This window comes from Anarhichas minor, unplaced genomic scaffold (assembly GCF_050575085.1).
Source record: "Anarhichas minor isolate MPS153535 unplaced genomic scaffold, ASM5057508v1 ptg000025l, whole genome shotgun sequence".
Lineage (NCBI taxonomy): Eukaryota > Metazoa > Chordata > Actinopteri > Perciformes > Anarhichadidae > Anarhichas > Anarhichas minor.
The window spans coordinates 12,053,597-12,073,830 of NW_027466471.1; the positions used below are offsets into that span (position 1 = coordinate 12,053,597).

The following is a 20,234-nucleotide window of genomic DNA, read 5'->3' on the forward strand; positions in this document are numbered from 1 at the left end:
ATTGTGTGTGCTTGTGTGCGCGCACGTGACATAATGGTCGGTCTTTTATTTTGAAAGTACGTTTCCTGGTACATCAGGTGACTAATCACCCGCTTTGTCATGTGACTTGGTGATGTTAACATGGCGTTCAGGCCAAACAAGATGTTTGGTCTTGGAAGTTTTAAAGCGCTTTTGTGCGCGTTGTGTTTTTTGTGCGCGTGTGTTCGAGCTGAAATACGAACCGCTGTTATTGACAAACACACCGGACAGCTGTCTGTTCTCGAGGGATATCGAGAAGATTTCGTGGCTTGGGCGAACTTCACTGATGACATTAACACATCGGGGTGAGTTCACTACTTGTGTTTTTCTGAATAATTCTTAGTCCAGCCTAAGTACCCACAGTACAGGCGATTATTCCTTATATTAGTGCAAACAATATGAAAAACCTAAAGCACCCAAACCATCACCTTGATTGTTTTCAGCTGGTCTTTCTTGGAGATCACTACCAGCAGTCGGTACAATGACAGTGTCCAGGCCTATGCAGCCGGTGCAGTGGAGGCTGCAGTCACAGCTCAGGTTAGTTTATACAGTCCTGTTTGTGCTCCACGTGCAAAGCAGTCCGTTTTATTTACTGACTTTACATTTAACTTAATGTAGTGATTTGGTGTCTGTTTGTTTTAGCTCATCTATAAGCACTGGATGAACACTCTTTTAAGTTACTGCGGGCCCTTCACGTCTGTGTCTGGTTACTGTGAGCGCCTGAAGGCTTTCATCACAACCAACATGCAGTGGGTTCAGGAGCAAATGGAGAAGCAGCCCAGTTCACCCTACTGGTACCAGGTACACAATGAACATTTGTAGGATGAATAATATCCCTTTCATGGATACAAGAATGTTAAAGGCCTCAAATATATTTTATAATCAGTTTCTTCTTGTCAGGTGCGTCTGACGCTGCTGCAGCTGAAAGGTCTGGAGGACAGCTATAATGACCAGCTGTCATTGCCAATAGGGTCGTTCTCCCTCAACCCGTTCGGCTTCCTGTGAGTGGTTATCTACATTTCTCATTATTAATCACACATGTTTCTTTGCTGTTCCTGAGATTCTAAACCTTGTTTCTTGCTGTTGTCTCACACTCTCTGCCTCTTCTCTGTCCAACCAGACTTTTTCAACTAGGCGGGGATCTGGAGGACTTGGAATCTGCTCTGAACAAATCCAGCCAAACTAGACCTCTTGGATCTGGCTCCTGTTCTGCTCTCATTAAGCTGCTGCCAAACAACAAGGAGCTGCTGGTGTCGCATGACACCTGGAACGGCTACCAGTCCATGCTGCGCATCATGAAGAAATACATGTTTGCCTTTAAAGTTTCTCCTTCAGGTAGTGTACTTATGCAAGTGTGTCTTCTGTTACTCATTGCTCCTGCTCTAGAGTCCCTCATTACTTACATTAAGGGATTGGTTGAACATTTGGCAAATAAACTTATTTACTTTGCGAGAGTTGATTGAAAAGATTAACATTCCTGTCCAAAGACGACACAGTCTTGATTTACAAGGGGCCTCAGCTGGTTGCCTGGCACCTTGTGGTGACAACGAGATTACAGGGAATACACAAACTACACTTTGGGTTTTGTTAGGTTTGGACAATTGAGATATAATGTGTCTATTGGTGGTTTTCAGAGGTGATAGTTGTCACTGTTGGGACATAGCCAGGCTAGCTATTGCCCCCTATTTCCAGTCTTCATGCTAAGCTAAACTAAATGGCTACGGGCTCTAGCCTAATGTTTAAAGCCCCTTTTTTCAAAAAGAAAAATTAGTTTCCATGTTTGAAGCTCCAATAATAAGACTGGTCGTGTTGTTGCTGTCTATTATGTGAATACAGATTTGTCTAACTTCAGTATGTGCTTGATTGATTTATTTTCTTGTCAGAGGGTTTTCTTCCTGGAGGAACTCAGGCGTTCTCCTCTTATCCTGGATCGATCTTCTCTGGAGATGACTTTTATATCCTAAGTAGTGGCTTGGTGAGAACTGTTTGTACTTGGCATTATAGAACTGAGTGTTGGGAATAAACTCCAGTATTTCAATGTGTCTTTATCTACTGGCTACAAATTGAGTATTGCTAGCTAGAGTTTCTTGTTCTTAATCTATCTCCTGTGTCCAGGTTACTTTGGAAACCACCATTGGCAACAATAACCCTGCTCTCTGGAAGTTTGTTCATCCCACGGGAACCGTCATGGAGTGGTTGAGGAACGTTGTGGCCAATCGACTGGCTGCTACTGGCAAAGAGTGGGCCGAGATATTCAGCATGTACAACAGTGGAACGTGAGTCTCTCATCACTTTTTAATCAACATTATCACCACTTTGTCTGGATGAAATCCAGGCTGTGTTGTCTTCTGCTATTTGTTCTGTGTTCAAAATTCCAACAAATGACGTGATTAGATAAGGCTTTGAGTGACCTTAGACTGCAATGTGGATGTGAAGCAGAGAAACGGCGTTCATAATCAGGAGTTACATGAAAAGTCCGTTGGGTCAACTCTGAACTCAGTTGGGTCAAATGCCTAATGGGGTCACCAGGCTGAGTTTTTGTTGTGAAATGAAATCAACACAGTAAATAAATTAATACAAATCAGTAAACTCTGGTAGGGTAAAGTTTGTATGCTGTTTGTGTATATATGTGTGCTTTGTAGGTATAACAACCAGTGGATGATTGTTGACTATAACCACTTCACTCCAGGAAGGACTGACATTAAAGAGGATCTCTTTGTTGTACTGGAGCAGATTCCGTAAGTCTTTGCACCAAATCTTTAATCAAAACACAAGATTATTTCAGTGTTTATGACTTCTAAACCTGTCTGCTAAAACATGCTTTTCTAATCTTTTTATGCTGCAGGGGACTAGTTGTGTACTCTGATAAAACTCAGGAACTGCTGGAGAAAGGGTACTGGGCAAGTTACAACATACCGTAAGTATCCAAATAAGAAGTTTAATGTTAATACATACTATAGATTACGTGTGTTTTAATTGTGTTGTACGTAAACTTGTCCTCTGTTAATGTGTAGGTACTACGAAAACGTATTCAATGCCAGCGGCTGCAATGAGCTGGTTGAGAAGTTTGGCCCGTGGTTCTCCCTGGACCATAGTCCTCGGGCTCAGATATTCAAGAGAAACCAGACAGCTGTCACAGATATGGACTCAATGGTCCGCCTAATGAGGTACAAACTAACTTAAAACGGTAGATTTTATATTTCTTTATGCTAATGACGCAAAACATGTTTTATTTATGAGATGCAGTGTCTCTCCTCAGGTATAATAACTTTAAGGAAGACCCATTGTCAAAGTGTGACAGCTGTAATCCACATGCGAATGGAGAGAATGCTATCTCAGCCCGTTCAGACCTGAACCCAGCTAATGGCACTTATCCGTTTGGCGCCTTGCGGCAGAGGTCACATGGAGGAACAGACATGAAGGTTTCAATGTTTATCATTTAATTTCTTGCCGTCACTCCTTTTTCTGCCCATACTACGATCCATCATGATCCCCAAATCTTTTCCGTGTTTGAATCTGACTGTAGCACGTTAAAGAGATGTTTGCTAAATCTGATGCGTTATGCGCGTTTCTGTGCAGATGACCTCCTTCGGGATGTTTCGTGACTATGGTATGCTGGCAGTGAGTGGGCCAACATGGGACCAGGTTCCACCCTTCCAGTGGAGCACATCCCCTTACAAAGACCTGATGCACATGGGTCACCCCGATACTTGGGCATTCAAGCCTATAAAAGTCACCTGGACCCCATAATTGTTTTTACGCTGTATATACAAGTAGCATGATCAGTATAAATACTACCAGCTGTTTGAAGTTTTGATAAAGGGAAACGGTACTTTTAATCAGTGTGACACGCCTTTTATTTACGTCCAAGGCTGCCCTCCTTAGTCGATTAGTCGACTCATCTGTCATTTTGGTCCAAGACTATTCTAGACTAAGATTTCTTTAGTTGATTAGTCATGTTAGTTATGCTTTTATCATGCTGAATTACTTATTTCTAAGAAACTTATGAACCCATCTCTGGTCAACACAAGTGTAGCTTTTGTTTGATTCTTTGGAGAAACTCAGTTTTACAGATCTGTTGATTAAATCAACAAATATCTAAACTAAACCATATGAGCGTTAGTCGACTAAGGATTCCTTTGGTCCAGGAAAGCCATAAAATAGTAATATTGATTCTCGGGAAAGTGGCAATAATATTCAGGATGTATTACAGTAATGCAACTATTTGTATAATTAAAGCACCCATGGTTGAAGAGGGCTTTGAATGTAAGGCAACATGAAAAAACACTTCACAACCTTGCTGTTGTAAAGTGGAATATATATATATATATATATATATATATATATATATATCCTGATTTTGTTTGCTAAATATGTGAACATGTAAATTCTACTTATTTTAATCATGAGTTAAATCATTTCTGATATAATGCATTGTATGATTTTATTTTTATTTTTTCTCAATAAAATTGCAATTTCTCTCCATGTGGTTCTGTGAAAAACATGCAAGACATTTTGCTTTAGCTAAATAAGCTAGTGCCATCTTCTAAACTGAGTAGATGGTCACAGCCCAAGCATATTCAAGTTTTTACTCGTCAAAATATAATTACAGATGTCTCGAATTAGTTTTGACTAGGCAAAAAAATGACGTTGCAGATATCGGTAATGAATATCTAGTATGTTAAAAGGGCTTCTCATAGGTGTGTTCAACACCAGCGTGCCTACAGAGTACCGTGGTCGTGTCACGTGGTTCGCGTCATGGTCGTCATGACGGTTCACTCTCGTAAATTGACGTAACTGTCGTGTAGTTTATCTCTGTGCCGTGATAGCAGCGGGACCTTTGCAATGTTGAGCTCCGGTTTACTTACTGTCAAGCAACTCAAGGTATGGATTTATGTTTGAGCTAGTTGGTTAGCAACATAACATTGAACGTAAGCTAACGTTGCCGTTACTTGTCAATGGAGCTGGTTTCACGTCTCCAGATGTAGTCTGGACTAGTTCATGTTATCCTTCGTACTGCAAACATCAGTAGAAAGGTGGTTTTCCGCGTCAATAAGATAATAAGAATAATAGAAATGCACCGTTAGTGCCTTGTTTTTGTAGATCTATAGTCACGAGGCATATGGTAATTTAATGCCAAAACCAACAGTTTGTTTGATCATGTTTTGAACGCCACGATGCTGGAAAAGGTACAATCACCCAAAGACATCTCTGAAAGAAAGTCCAGTGGGGATCTTTAAACCCTGAATCCTGAACATCTTGCGTTAGGTTGAACAAATGTATTGACCTAGTTCCAACAACTGACCAAAGTTCATGAAACGGACTCATTAGCACTACCGAAGTGACTGTGGACAAAAGCTGTGAAAACTGAAGTGACTGATTTCTGCTTACAGCTCGGGGCAGGTGTATGTGGAGTCTGATGATGGGTTTCTGGCAGCCGGTGACCAACCTTCGGGATTATGTATCCCAGAATCCTCCGGGAGTTACATTTTTCCTGTGTCTGTTGACTCTGGCTATCTCCTTTATCTGCCTCAGCTCTTACAGCTACACACGCACTCTGCCTAACCCTGACACAGCAACGGTAAGGACGCTTATTCAATGTTCTCGGTCCTTATTAGAGTACAAGTTCTTGTGTGCAAATAAAACATAATGACATGTGACTGCATGTGTCCTGAGCTGACACTGATGTGCAAATCATACATGTTATTCCTCTTTTAGGACTGGAACCATCTCCTGTCCTCATTGTCTCAGTTCCAGCTGTGTGTGAAAGCCAATGCAAGTTCATCTGAGCGTGTGTTGCCAGTCCCCCCTGCTCTGATGGATAGAGACACTTCGGTTAACTCTACAAAGACTCCCTCTCTCACCACTCTGCGTGTCAAGGTTGCTCTGGCTGTGACTACTAGCTCAAACAGTGGCTCTCTGAAAGACCTTGCTTTACACACTGCCTTGAGAGCCAGTCAACTACATCTTGGAGGTTGGTATTGGGGTGCATTGGTTTGGTTGTAAAATGAAGTATAGTGTTTGTATAATCCTGCATCAATTGTTTTACTCCCCAGGCAAGGAGATTGTTAATGTGACTCTGGAGTTTTTGTCTGGAAATGATACCTACACTTGTCTCACCATAAGTGCTCCAGCGCACCTCCTGCCCATGAGTCTGTAAGTTTGTTCAAAGTCTTAAGTGTGTTTCTAAGATTCCATCATTTAAATCACCAACTACTGAGCTACATAAACACAACATCTGTCAACTCATGAATCAGTATATTTTTTGTGTGTGTTTTTATGCATGTACTGTTTACCTAAATGAAGACTTCCGCCAGAGTGCCCTGTATTTGAGAAAAACCTTTCACCCATCCATGTGGAAGCGGGCAACCAGCGGCCTACAGCATCACAAACCTGCTACAGTCTGCACTCAATGAATGACCCTACTCTCACTGTCATGTTAACACAGGTACAGCACGTCACACATGCACAACATAGCTGGCTCAGCCGTAATACCAGCTTGTCATCGTGTCTGTCATTCTCTGCTTTCATTCTTTAGGAGGAGCAGAGCGTTGCAGTGCGACATCTGTTGGAATTCAGTGTGTGTCTCCTCGGAGTTTGCTTGATACTCTGTGTAGCTGCTAGTTCGACACATTCACTAATACGCCGCTACCACTGGAGTGGAATGGATCCGCAAAATAAAGTAATTTCTTTTTATCTCTGACAATGGTAAAGATTAGGCATTTTGATTGAACATCTAGATATATTGGCAGCATCTAGATATCTAAGTCTCTGCATATTTCTGCAAATACTGTTTTAACCTAACCTTAATGTTTTATATTATTTACAGGAGCCCTTGATTGGTACCTGAACATTTTTCATCCGCTGCGTCCTAAAGAAATCACTTGGTGGTGGAGAGATAAGGGCGATTTGTTTCATTTCTTTTAATGGGGCACCCCACCCATTTTACATAAAAAACTGTTTACACGTCATGAGGAGTAAGTACTACTCAGCCTAACGTCTTCTGTAGCTCTGGAGGCAGCTTGTCAAAGCCTGGGAAATGAACCCTGGGAATGTCATGAGCGTTATCTCCGCCTGGGTTTGAAGACTAGATATTTATGTAGCATCCAGCGAAGTGAAAATATTTCAGCTTCTGCTGAATCAATTCTGAACATTTCTAATACGTCTCACAAGTTTCTCAACTTTATGAAAGTGCAATGCTTAATCAGTGGTGCATCCCTGTTATATTGGAATATTATACAACATTCAAGTGAGAAACATGGTTGTGATAGAGGAGTTATATAGTATATTAAGTAAATGGGCAATACAGGCCATTTGTATTGTTAATAAGAACCAGTGTTATGAACTGACATGTCATCTAGACTCTGTGAGTAACTCGGTCTGTCCAGGAGCTCAGAAACAGATAACTGGCCAAGAAGGTATCCTGTTTTCAAACATAATTTTCACAGCTTTATCAGAGTGAAACATTAATAGTAAAAATATATATAACAGGTTACGAATCTGACCGGGAAGTTAAGGAACTTTACATTGAGTGTGTTTTTACAAGTACACAACACCTGTTTCATTTGTTGTTCTGCCAAATGAAGGAAAGCTATTAATGTAACCCTTTAGGCTTGATCGATGCACACACAGTATTGGTTATTATACACTTTTGCAGGGACTCATCTAAATTACAATGAAGTCAAAAACCTCACAAACTTGGCTACATTTCTGAATGTCCCCTCTTGGGATTAATAAAGGTTTATGATTTGTGGAGCTCAGGAGCAGCAATGGAATAGGGAGGAAATCTGAATTTAAATTTATGGTTTTAATGTTTCATTACTGTTTAGCATTTTTATTTAGGGATTGTTATTTTTATTTATTTTTATTCCGGATGGTATTGGTTTCTTTTTAATGCAGTATGAATATCAACCAGCTGAGACTTACTTTGCTTTACATCTGTTAACATGTGCCAGCTTCATCTTTGTCAAAACGTCCTTATTGTGTAGAAATACACAACAGAGTCAACCCACTGCCAAATGTGTCTGTATTGTCAGTTGTCAAACACACAATAAACAAAATGTTCTCCTGTAAATCAGTGTTTTACGTATTTAAATGCATGTACAAATTCACTCTATGTTATGCCACTGATTAGAAGAGCCAGAGACGGATATGTACCGGTATGTGCAGTTGTCTATGTAACGAGGTGTCTCCTCCAATCATCGTAACGAATCTCTACAGGAGCCTTTCCCATTGGTTGATTATAGGAAAATAGAGGCGGGATTTCTGCAGACTAGAGGGAAACCAAGTAACCAACGTCGAAGTGGTCGGATTCTTCGAGGCCTGGCGGATTGTTTTATGTTAGGGAAAAGGAAACGTAACGATGCAAAGTATGTATTCTTCCTTGGACGGAGTATTACACTAGCGCGAAGCCACTACAGAGTCTCCGGCATGTCAAACGGTCTGCAAAGTCGGTGAAAACGACTCGATAGGGTGGCTAACGTCAGCTAGTACATGCATCCACAGTGTGAAGCTAGCTAGCTAGCTACCGTTAGCTAATAAACACTTTAGAACAGGCAAATGTCCGCTAGCTAACGTAACGTATGGTAGCCGAACATTAACCGTTGGTATCAGTTGCTGCATAACGTCTGGAATTGTTATATCATATCATATCAAACATGATTAGGCCTAGACCAATAACTGCCTTCTGCATAAATACATAAACGTGAACGTCTTCATTGGTAATACTGTGACCTAATTGTGTTCCCAATCAGGCCTCCCACGTGGTAACCTTCATACTTAGTAAGGTGTGGGTGTTAACGTGTCCCCTTTCACTTGATGTAAACAAACCGTCCACATCAACTGCTGTCACATCGTGGCTATGGTGTCAATTAATGGAGTATGGCACCTTGTAGGTAACGTTGAATATACAAGATCTGTGATTCTTTTCCTTTTCAGGATGAAAATTCTCGACTAGAGCTTGGTTGGAAAGGAAGAAGGCCATCATAAGAGTAGGAAAGAAACTGGAAATAACTGTGTGACCATGGCCTACTCTAACTACAGCAACCTGAGCAGGGCTCAGCTCACCTTTGAGTACCTGCACACAAATTCGTAAGTACCGGCTTGCTTCATGTGCTTATGAACTTGGTACTACACATACTTGTGACAGCAAATATTACACACACAACAAACTAGACAGATACTAACTAAAATTCACCAGCTCATCCATGTGATTTTATTTTTTTTGCAATGCACTCAAATGGCTGAAAGCTTTACAACTGATCAATGTCCAACAACGTCATTGAGATACGCCCTACGTCTACCTCTAGAAAAATCCCTTAAACCAACCTAAGAGGGTACGTGAATAGATGAACGGGTTAAATCAGTTTGAACCTGATCATCTGCTCAAAAATGAGGCGAATATGCTCTTAATTAATTATATGTCAGTTTGCACTGAATAAATACAACCATTTTTATTCATTCATGTATGTCAGGGTTGCCTGCTATATTTCTTCTTTATATGTTTTGTCTTACACATTGCCTACTGTAGCATGACACCTACCAAACCTAACTTATTCAGCACAGTAATCACGGTCACCTGTTTGTGGTCATTGCAACACGGTTGTACATAACGCTACTGTGCGCACCGCTATGTGGTTGTGCATGCAGCTCTGTTTTCGAAAAAAAAAAAAAAAAAAACTTTTTAAGCATCAGACAGCTTTTGGAAGCCGTGATGCTTCTTTCCCTTTCTCCAGCCACGGCCATACAAGCCAGAGGCCACGGTTTTCCAGGAAAGTGCTTAGCTCGTGACATCTTCTTTGTCCCCAAGTGGACATTTGACATGGAAAACTACTTGCCTGCTTAAAAGCACCAAAGTTAGAATGCTACTTGGACGGTATGTTGACCGTTGTTGCTTTCAGAGCTCATGTCATCTGAGCCAGCTTTGTCAGGTATATATCTTCATTTCTAGAGCTGCCGTCATCAAAAGCCTCAAATATTAGTCCATGTCAGAAAGCATTCACTTTTGCGTTATGGCTTTCAATTCACCACTATATATATGTCTGTGATGTATTGGGACTTTTAAATGTGATGGGATCATGTAAGTGGTTGTCGCTGGCAATTTTGAAATTTGTCTGACACTTAATTCATTGAGCAGCATAGACAACTGTGGATCATCGTGGTTCATCACATTCCCTGTCAGGGATTTAAAAGGCAGTTACATTTCTGTCTGTACACTGCAGAAGTGAAGATGGAACCATGGCTTGTTTATCTTGTCAATGCTACAATATTTTCTTGTGATGTAGCCTGACTGAACAATCTGGTCCATGTTTGAATAGGTGGTGGTGTACCAGTCAACACATTTAACAGAGACGATATTACATCCCGGGCTTTGTCCGCTGTTCTGTTAGCATTGACACATATCTCTCAATGGACTTGAGGAAATACAAGTTGTATAACTGAATAACAATCCCACGCAGAATATTAATGTGATGATCCGATGCTGGCAACAAGTATCTCCTCTAATCCCCTTTCTCTAACCGGCTTGCCCCGTTAACTCAAGTTAAACTCTTCTTTAACATTCAAGTATATTGACTAAATTACATGAGTGGTCTACTTTCAGGACAACCCACGAGTTCTTATTTGGAGCCTTGGCGGAGCTTGTGGACAATTCCAGGTACTCATAATGATTTGCAACAGGGCATATAACTGATGAAAGCTTCATCGTTAGCCGGATATCTTTCTCGTTGTCTCACACTTGGTTTATTTCTGTCACAGAGATGCCAGTGCCACACGAATAGACATCTACACAGGTACACCTCAGAATAACTCACCCAGTTTCACCCAATAAAGCATTCATTCGTTTCTCCTAACACGTCTTCTTCACCTTCCTGCTTTGCTCACAGAAAAAAGGCCAGAGCTGCGGGGCGGCTACATGCTCTGTTTTCTGGATGATGGCATTGGAATGGACCCTAGTAAGTGCTCCTTTATTACATCACTTAAAGCTAGTTTTTAGTTATTTTTATTTCATGATTAAACTTTGTTGTAATGTGTGAAACATGATGATGACCGCCTTTCTGTCACTAGATGAGTCAACGCATGTGATTCAGTTTGGAAAGTCAAACAAGCGGTCCCCTGAGTCCACTCAGATTGGCCAGTATGGAAACGGACTGAAATCGTAAGACCCTCACCTAACTTGTGTATGATGACATTTGGCATTTGGTGCACTAGTGTTTGAATCATTTTTCATCATCAAAAATGTGTTTGTTTTTCACAGCGGCTCCATGCGTATCGGGAAAGACTTCATCTTGTTCACAAAAAAGGGCAACACGCTCACTTGCCTTTTCATGTCGAGGACTTTCCATGAAGAGGAGGGACTGGATGAGGTCAGAGTCAAAAGCTGGATAGAGCTCGTCATTGTTGTTAGGGATGTTTAAAACTAACTTGATTACTAATTGTGCCTAATTGATAGTGTGGAAGTGCAACTCCTTTTATTATGTTTGACTGCTCAAAGAACTCTAAACTTGTGTACTTAAGGATTTTGATCCTCTCTCCTCAGGTGATCGTGCCCCTTCCCTCCTGGGATCTGAGAACCAGGGAGCCACTGACCTCTGACCCAGAGAAGTACGCCATAGAGACAGAGCTGATCTTCAAATACTCGCCTTTTAAAAATGAACAGCAGCTGATGGAGCAGTTCAACAAAATAGAAAGTAGCAGTGGTAAGCATATGAATGTTTGTCTCCGTGTGAAGAGATTCATTTTGCAATGGCAATAAAAGTTCATATTCACTACTACGAACCTACGTCAGTGACATCCGCCGTCGCATCACAATGACGTAGCTTATTGAAAGTGGAGTCGGATTCTCTAAACAACACTTATACTGTGTCTTTTCCTAACTCATGAATTCTCCTTCACAGTGGTTAGGAATAGAGGGGATAGGAGGTCATTTTTGGACTTTTCGCCGCAGCCTTGGACTCAAAAATAAAAGATTAGAATTTGGTGGTCAAAGGTCACTGAGACCTCACAAAACACGATTCCAGCCATAAATCAAGATTATGCAGATTATTACAATTTCACACAAATCTTTAATAGAATAAAACGATGAAGTGATGACTTTTTTTTACAGACATGGATGTAAACCACGAGGCAGTAATTCTAGTTACTGTTTAGTTTTGGGATGACATGATTGATAATGATTGCAATGCTTGCTTTTGTGTTGTGTTTTATTAAAAGGCACTCTTGTGGTCATCTATAATCTGAAGCTGATGGACACCAGAGAACCAGAGCTGGATGTAGACACGGATCACCAGGACATACTGATGGCTGGGACACCTGTTGAAGGAGTGTGAGTGACTCCATTAAACCATTTAACCATGGGATCACTAACCCTCGGTGGAAGGTTGTTGATTGTATTGATCGGTCATATTTTGATTGTTGATGGCTGTGCCCTTCCCTCTCTCATAGGAAGCCAGAGAAGCGGTCGTTCAGGGCGTACGCTGCTGTTCTGTACATCGACCCACGCATGAGGATTTTCATCCAGGGACATAAAGTCAGGACCAAGAGACTGTCCTGCTGTTTATATAAACCACGGTAATGTGATTACTCACTTATACTGTGTCTGTAACTACTGTAGTCCAGTGACAATACTTTGAGTAGCATACTTGTTTTGTTCATAGGGTTTATAAATACACATCAACTCGCTTCAAAACCCGTGCTGAGCAAGAAGTGAAGAAGGCAGATCACCTTGCTAAGATTGGTGAGTCGGTGGGGAAAGGGGTGTTTTCATTTACATTTTGCTTTTGTGTTGTGACTCCCTCGTGCTCATCAGCAACAATTTGCTTGTTTATTTCAGCGGAAGAGAAAGCCAGAGAGGCGGAGAGTAAGCAAATAGCTTTGGAGGCCAGATTAGGAGATGACCTGTCAAAAGATTCACGGGTACGACTTATTGTTTTAATTTTTCAAATGCAAATATAGTTTAGTTTTGTAAACAAGCTTCTAATCTGAAACAGTCGACTTTAATTTAAGGTTGTTATAGTGTCTCGACTGACTCTCCCTCCGCCCTCTCTTCCTCTAGGCCATTCTGAGAAAGGTTCAAGATTCAGCCATGATGCTTCGGCGGGATTGTGACATGAAGAAAAGGATTCTCGAAGTCAAACAGAAGTATGACCGTCAACATTGTAAAACATTATTTCTCCTATTCGTGGATTTACAAACAGTTAAAGTACAGTTTTTGTTTCAACCCCATGGAAGTAATATAGAATATTAACTTGAAAACACAACACAATCGCTTTGTTTTGCTGGGCTTTGTATATATCCCGTCAGTCTCCAACACTTTCTTGTTCCTCAGAGCATTAAAGGAGCCAAAGGAGTTGAATTTTATATTCGGAGTGAACATCGGACAGAGGGACCTGGACGGGATGTTTGTGTACAACTGTTCTCGTCTCATCAAGATGTACGAGAAGGCAGGGCCCCAGCTGGAGGGAGGCATGTGAGTAAAATGAACGTAGAGATTGGAAGGTGATGGTGTTTGAATGATTAAGAGAAATATTTTACAGTTCTATGATTTGTGTTTCAGGGCCTGTGGAGGTGTGGTTGGAGTAGTGGATGTCCCGTATTTAATTCTAGAGCCTACTCACAACAAACAGGACTTTGCAGATGCTAAGGAGTATCGACATTTACTGAAATCCATGGGGGAACATTTAGCTCAGTACTGGAAGGACTCCAACATTGGTGAGTTTCTCTCAATTGCTGTATTTCCATTTGTCGCATATTTTTAGTAAAACTATCAAGGGATTTACATCAATCTGTTACACTTGCGGTAAAAAGTTTCAAGTTGAAACCATAAAAAGGTCAGTAAAGATATAATTAAATAATGTGTCAGCATATTTAAAGAATGGTTGCAAGACGGGCTGAAAGTCGAAGCCGCGTCCTGGTTGCATTACACTGCCCTCCCAATCTCCCTCCAGTGTGCACACACTTGCAAAGCTGCAGTAAGGAACTATGAGGGAAGTGCTCACCTCAAAAATGGCCACTTTAAGCATTTGCATGAATAACTTTTTATTTAAATGAATGCCGTATTGCTGTATGAAATGCTAAGAGTGTGTGTGTGCGTGTGTGTGTTTTGCAGCTCAGAAAGGCATAGTGAAGTTCTGGGATGAGTTTGGATATCTGTCTGCCAGCTGGTCTGCTCCTCCGTCATCAGAGTCGAGATACAAGAGGCGTCGTGGCATGGAGATCCCACTTACTATCCAGTGTGGTGAGTTACAGATCCAGACACACGCAAAACACACAAACTGTATCCCGACAAACTAACTTACGCCGACTCTCTGGATCTGCGGTGTATTTTCAGATAAGTGTTTAAAGTGGAGAACGCTGCCATTCCAGATGGATGCGGTGGACAAACGCTACCCAGACAGTTGGGTGTGTCTCATGAACCCCGACAGCTCCCAGGACAGGTACACACTGAATTCTATTTTTTAGGATATGTCTTTAAAGATGCAATATGGTATTAGTTTTATTATTTGTGTAACATATGTACTGAATGCCGATGTAGTGTTCTACATGCTATATACAGTGTGTATTTTGTGTTTTAGGTGCGACGCTTCTGAACAGAAACAAAATGTGCCGTGTGGTGTTCTGAAGAAAGACAAGCAGACAGCTGACGACAAGCAGAAAGAACTGGCAGAGAAGATCAAACAGCAGCAGGGGAAACTAGATGCCTTGCAGGTACCTCACCCTCCGCTCTCTCTTTCTGTCGCTCTCTCTCATGTGTACACAGCACATGACGAGTTGTATTTTCTCTGATCAGAAAACCAGCACCGTCAAATCGGCAGCAGATGTGAAGAAGCTACCACTAGATGTCAGCATGAAACCAACAGAGAGCTCCTCTCAGGTAAAACCTCCCCATGCTGTGCTTCTTGTGGGTTTCTAACGCTGGCTCATTTTTTGTTAATACTCCTGTCAGATTATTCTCAGTTCAGTTGCTCTTTAGCTCTTAAACTTAATTTATTGTTGATTCTGGTAATATCCCTGGAACTATGAGCATTAACAGGAAAGTCCTTGCTGGTAATAACATGCAGGTGAAAACAGAAGTGATTTGCTTCTATTTTAGGACTTTGGAAACATTGTTTCCTGTTTTATTGTTCACACCTGGAAACAAATGTCTACTTGTAAAAAGGCAAACCTCAAAAGAAGTGAAAGGGAATCACTGCTAATTTCACAGATTTTTACAAAACAATAAAGAAATCAAAAGGTTTATATGACCAGTACCCTGCTGGCCAACATTTGATTGTACTGCGAACGCTATTCAATACAGATAAAGTAGCGCCTGTGCTACTGGTTTGTTCATAATGACTTGGTGATCTTGTTTTTCATTCTTTATCTCACTCAAATGTTTATCTGTTGTGTGTTTCACATGTCGTTGGTTCAGGCAACTCGGTCTTCTGACAGGTCCATCACACGCCCCCGCTCCCCACCGCTCCTTGCTCTCCTAAAAAGCACCCTTCCATCTCGTGCAACTTCTCAGCGCCCTACACGAACACCTGTCGCTCCGCCGCCACCCAAAGTCGACCCATCCAGGTCCAGAGGTGCAGCAAAGCCTTGTCCACCTGCAGCAAAGCCTGTACCCAAAGCTACAGCCAAAACACCCCCACCCGGCCGCAGCTCTCGGGTAAGTTACAGGTTTCAGGAAATGCTTCACTAACACCAAAAAGTACCAATGGAAGGCTTTGTTGGTGAAAGTATTTAATAGGCTGCATGTACAAGATAGTGTGACGTAGTGATTTCTGTCTCCTGCCATAGACGCCTGCCAAAGCATCACCGACCAAACCAGCGGGACAACGCAAGAGAATTATAGACCTGGACGACAGCGAGGAGGAAGAGGAGGAGGAGGAAGAGGAAGAAGAAAAAGATGCGGAGGAGGAGGAGGAGAGTGATGAGGAAGAACCACAGACAAAGAAATCCAAGATGGCCGCAGCAGCTGGTAACCGTGGGAAAGTGATAGATAAGGCCTTACCTGCCAAACGTGGCAAGTTGGACGAGGTAAACACACAGAATTGACAGAATTAGACCAGACTTTCCTTTGGTTTAATTGTACAACTTGTAAAAATGTCAATACTACAAAACGTACATATGTATTAGTGGTGCAACGCATCATAAAAGTCGTGGTTTGGATTGGATCACGGATCGGATCAGCACAAAAAAAGGAGTAAATATATAACTTTTAGAGATCCCTGATCACGTTTTTTTTGCAGCCGATACTAAAATGCCAACATATCCCTTTGTTGTTCGAGTAGACAGCTGGTCTACAAGGCTCCAGACTATTTTCTTTTGCCACCGTCCCAAAAATCATTTCAACCGCTCTGAAGTCAGTTAAACCAGCAACAATTCTAAATGTTATCCTTTTACTTTGTAATAGTCATCTATAGTGTTTTTATTCTACATAAAAACACACAATTACAATCATAAGGAAATAAGCGATTGTATTTCTATTGATTTAAAACAAATCTAGTCATTTGTAGTTTTAATGATGTATAACGTTAGGAAGTTAAACTCATAATAATTCATCTCTAATATCTGTGTTGTTGTGAAAACATCTCTTTAAAACAACTGGATTTATTCAAGTTTATCAACAACACTACATTTTACAGGATTACACGTGAACACATAACGTTATAATTTACCTTCGCCCAATACTCATTTTCACTGAACAGAGCCTGAACGCATCGCAATGTAACCGAACCTTAGCAGAGATCGACGACTAGAAAAGCATAAATGCCAATGTCCTGACTGCATATAGATTTACTGAACATCGGCAGATAACGACCATCAGTAAAACTTTATTTCACACTGTGATGTTTAACGTTAAACTGTGTAAGTAATCGCACCTCACACCGCGAGGGGGGATCCGTACGGATCACGGATCGTCAGTGGTCCATTAACCCACTAATATGTATAGAATAAAATGACTGCATTAGCAATGCTGCATAAACCATTCAAGTGTTCACCGTACTCTTGTGTGTCAGTGCTGCTGCTGTGTCTTTTCTGCTGCTTGTTGCCTCCTTTTGTGAACACCTCCCTTCTAGGAAGTGAGTAAATGAAGGGGACACGATGAAATGAGCTGAACAGTTGTTTGTTTACAGCACCATAAAAGTCTTCATCCATTACAGATGAAATGTCTCATCCCAAACCTAACTCCAATAGTTACTCAGCAACAACAGGTTATGGATCTTTTTAGCAGGACACTTTGAACTAAACTGCAGCGAGCACAGCTTGATTACATTCCTACAGTATTTGGATGGCTGGCGAGATGGTGACACTGAATTTAGGGTGCGGTTCATATATTGAGGAAGAGGATGAAGTGCAGGCATTCCAGGTTGGCTCAGTAGGCTACTAAACCTCCAATCAGAGCTCCTCTACTCTTGACCTTGCAGGTTAAGACCCAGAAGAAAGGAGTTCCTACTCTTATAAAGCAGACACCAACTACACCAACCTCTCTCCCTAAACCCATTTCCATTCAACAGCATGGAACTAAAGCAAAGGTAGCTTTACTCAGTCCCTCTCTCTACTACCTTTAAATATTTAAATAGATAGCTGGGCTGCATCTTCTCTCACAACCTCTGACAATCACGATAATTGAACCTTTTATCTAATCTGGGTGTACTGTCAGATTATATTCTTTCTTCTAACAATCTTCTCTTGAAACTAAAGTTTTCGTATTCTTCTAACCGCTGCAATCGAGCATGACAGTCCCTCCCAATGCGTGAGATCACATTGGGACTTTCACTTCTTCCTTTCTTTTCACCTCACTCTTTCCAGTAAACGGTGTTTCTCTCACTGCAGTGAGAGTTATGATTGTTTTTGTTTTTGCAGGCATCTGAGAAGTCCCCTCAGGAGGATACAGAGAACGACACTAAGAATCCTCAGAAAGGTGAGATGATGGACTTCTCTACACTAACATGTATCACACATACAGCTGGAAATCAAAAGCTCTAATATAATAATTTCTACCTTTTTTGTATTCTTTTCCACAGATAAGGGTCTGCTGGTTGAAGTACGTGTCAACAAGGAGTGGTACACCGGCAAAGTCATTGCTGTTGAGGCAAATAAACAGAGTGTTCGCTGGAAAGTGAAGTTTGACTATGTGCCTAGATCCACCCCTAAAGACAGATGGTGAGATAATTGGTCTGTTTCGCTGCATTCGGGGCACATTTTGTTGACTTTGCCAGATAATTAATATCCTATAATTGTGTTTGTGAAGGGTGTTCAAGGGTAGTGATGAAGTCCGGTTGATGCGGCCGCCATCTCCAATCTCTCAGACACCCGACACCCAGCAGGAGACTGAGAAGGGTCCAGCACCCATGGAGCCCGACACTACTCAACCAGGAACCAGTCGAGAGGTGACCGATAGTCTCGTCACCATGTTGAGGTGAGCTGATGACGATGGACCGGTGTTGTTAATACACTGTGTAAATGATGACAGCCAGGGCACATTGTTGCATAATGCTGTGGGGTGTTCACTGTGCAATTTGTGCTTCCAGGACAATGTTGGGTTACTTTTTCCCTCCTGCTTTTCAAATCCCAAAGGATGATGTTAACAGCATGACGGCTGAGGAGTTGGTGGCCTTTCCTTTGGTGAGATAAATAATATGTGGTTCAATAGACTGATCCTTAGGTTAGAATAGAAATTTAAAAAACAAAGACAAACAACCAAAAAACACTCGTGAAGGACCAAAACGTTAGTATGATCAATAAATTGAGATGCTGAGTGTTGAAGACGTTGAAAGCAATACCATGATTAGAGAATGGACGACTGTGTCTACCGGGAACTTGGTTGTGTCCGGCAATACTACACATTGGAATATCTAGTAAACTGTTGTGTTGTCCAGAGTATTGAGTGCCAGTGTATTGTGTTTTTCCTTCTCCTTTTTAGAGAGAGTATTTCCAGCAATATGAATCAGGTCTTCAGTCTTTGTGTAACTCGTACCAGAGCAGAGCTGATGCCAGGGCCAAAGCTGTGGAGGAGAAGAGCAACAGCAATGAGGTGAAACTGAAGGAGGCAGACGAGAAACTACAGAAACTACGAACAAACATTGTCGCACTCCTACAAAAAGTACAAGAGGTTCGATTGCTTTATCTGTACCTATTGATGGTCCAAGACAGGACACCACAGACAACATATTACCCATCCCCCTTACCTGTCTATCAAATGGACTCTTTGTTATAGAATCGTCATTGTTTGCATTAAGCCATGTTGCTTTTTTCCACTTTTAGGACATTGACATCAACACAGATGACGAGCTTGACGCATACATAGAGGACCTCCTTACCAAGGGGGATTAAAGAAGGCCGAGAAGAGTACGTGCACATTAAACAGACTGGCAGTTTTCATTCCAGCCATTATTTGTTGACGGCTCCCAAAGGACTCCTCTTTATGTGCAGAGTTGGATGTTTAATCAGAATGTCATGGGTATGAATTTTTGATTTTGATCTGTCCAGCGTTTAATCTTTGAGTTTTGCCAGGTTCTCTGGTGTTTCTACATTGTTGGGTAGCTGGTGGGTTTTCTCATTGGTTCTGTTTATACACCTGCTTATATATGTTAATCTTTGTTTAAGACATGCTATCCTGCTTGACCTTTTTAAATACTTTGTGTAGGTCCATTTATATAGTCGGCTAACGCTGTGACAAACTACAGACTACATTTGTTCCCCTGTTTTGGTCCATTGTCTGGTGAGAATTGGTCACACCAAGTGACTGGGCTGTGCTCTGCATTGCAGCCTGTACTAAAACATTAACTTTTATTTTTATACACTAAAAACACATCAGTGTTACAGCTATTACCTTCCTCCATCCTGGTCTGAGGAGCAAACCAGGTTCATATTTTACGGTTGGGTGGTGTGCCACGCCCACAAACGAGAACTACTTACTGGGTTTTATCAGTATGATTATTCCCACAGATCCCTCCTGCATTTAAGATATGACTGTTTTGTGTTTATTTTTCGAAGGAAAAAAAAATCTCATTCAGATGCAAAAGTTGTGTTTTCATAAGTATTCAGTGCCTGTGTCCTTCCTTTTGAACAGATTTTTAACATGTCATGGAAATGTTTTATTAAACGGTGCATGCGTTCAGTCTGTTTGTTCTGATTAGAGCAAAGGATTCTGTATTTTTGACAAATCTTTACTTGGAACAATAAAACAGGTTCAGCAACACTTTTTGATGAATGTCTGTCATTGCCTGTAT

General features: G+C 41.3%; 3 protein-coding genes across 5 annotated transcripts; all 3 read left to right on the forward strand.

Annotated features, from left to right (window-relative positions):
* Positions 1-106: 106 nt before the first annotated feature.
* plbd2 (phospholipase B domain containing 2) lies at positions 107-4,498 on the forward strand. Its single transcript, XM_076098929.1, has 12 exons — positions 107-323; positions 462-555; positions 661-819; positions 919-1,019; positions 1,139-1,353; positions 1,902-1,993; positions 2,134-2,294; positions 2,661-2,756; positions 2,864-2,935; positions 3,033-3,185; positions 3,278-3,440; positions 3,598-4,498. Exons 1-12 carry the CDS (start codon positions 121-123, stop codon positions 3,766-3,768), a joined length of 1,680 nt encoding a protein of 559 aa, XP_075955044.1. The 5' UTR covers positions 107-120; the 3' UTR covers positions 3,769-4,498.
* Positions 4,499-4,613: 115 nt separating this feature from the next.
* Positions 4,614-8,092, forward strand: LOC142957255 (transmembrane protein 248). Its single transcript, XM_076098930.1, has 7 exons — positions 4,614-4,902; positions 5,412-5,599; positions 5,737-5,992; positions 6,075-6,174; positions 6,325-6,466; positions 6,557-6,700; positions 6,848-8,092. Exons 2-7 carry the CDS (start codon positions 5,426-5,428, stop codon positions 6,866-6,868), a joined length of 837 nt encoding a protein of 278 aa, XP_075955045.1. The 5' UTR covers positions 4,614-4,902; positions 5,412-5,425; the 3' UTR covers positions 6,869-8,092.
* A 202-nt stretch (positions 8,093-8,294) lies between these two features.
* morc2 (MORC family CW-type zinc finger 2) lies at positions 8,295-20,203 on the forward strand. 3 transcript variants are annotated; one of them, XM_076098926.1, is made up of 28 exons: positions 8,295-8,387; positions 8,956-9,108; positions 10,619-10,672; positions 10,774-10,808; positions 10,902-10,970; positions 11,083-11,173; positions 11,273-11,381; positions 11,555-11,714; positions 12,229-12,340; positions 12,460-12,585; positions 12,672-12,751; positions 12,848-12,930; positions 13,070-13,155; positions 13,343-13,483; positions 13,571-13,725; positions 14,123-14,251; positions 14,345-14,450; positions 14,589-14,721; positions 14,804-14,887; positions 15,425-15,664; positions 15,796-16,035; positions 17,427-17,534; positions 17,866-17,923; positions 18,027-18,165; positions 18,254-18,421; positions 18,534-18,627; positions 18,926-19,114; positions 19,267-20,203. In XM_076098926.1, exons 2-28 carry the CDS (start codon positions 9,041-9,043, stop codon positions 19,333-19,335), a joined length of 3,126 nt encoding a protein of 1,041 aa, XP_075955041.1. In that variant the 5' UTR covers positions 8,295-8,387; positions 8,956-9,040; the 3' UTR covers positions 19,336-20,203. The 3 variants fall into 3 exon arrangements, with proteins under 3 accessions (XP_075955041.1, XP_075955042.1, XP_075955043.1); XM_076098927.1 differs by having other exon boundaries at positions 18,926-19,036; XM_076098928.1 differs by lacking the exon at positions 17,427-17,534.
* Positions 20,204-20,234: the final 31 nt, after the last annotated feature.

Coding starts and splice junctions, on each gene's coding strand:
- plbd2 (XM_076098929.1), top strand. CDS start 121: ATGGCGTTCAGGCCAAACAAGATGTTTGGTCTTGGAAGTTTTAAAGCG. Junction 1,020..1,138: donor CTCAACCCGTTCGGCTTCCT/GTGAGTGGTTAT, acceptor CTGTCCAACCAG/ACTTTTTCAACTAGGCGGGG. Junction 1,994..2,133: donor ATATCCTAAGTAGTGGCTTG/GTGAGAACTGTT, acceptor TCCTGTGTCCAG/GTTACTTTGGAAACCACCAT.
- LOC142957255 (XM_076098930.1), top strand. CDS start 5,426: ATGTGGAGTCTGATGATGGGTTTCTGGCAGCCGGTGACCAACCTTCGG. Junction 5,993..6,074: donor CAGTCAACTACATCTTGGAG/GTTGGTATTGGG, acceptor TTTACTCCCCAG/GCAAGGAGATTGTTAATGTG. Junction 6,467..6,556: donor TCACTGTCATGTTAACACAG/GTACAGCACGTC, acceptor TTCATTCTTTAG/GAGGAGCAGAGCGTTGCAGT.
- morc2 (XM_076098926.1), top strand. CDS start 9,041: ATGGCCTACTCTAACTACAGCAACCTGAGCAGGGCTCAGCTCACCTTT. Junction 13,156..13,342: donor ATTCTCGAAGTCAAACAGAA/GTATGACCGTCA, acceptor CTTGTTCCTCAG/AGCATTAAAGGAGCCAAAGG. Junction 18,628..18,925: donor AGTTGGTGGCCTTTCCTTTG/GTGAGATAAATA, acceptor TCTCCTTTTTAG/AGAGAGTATTTCCAGCAATA.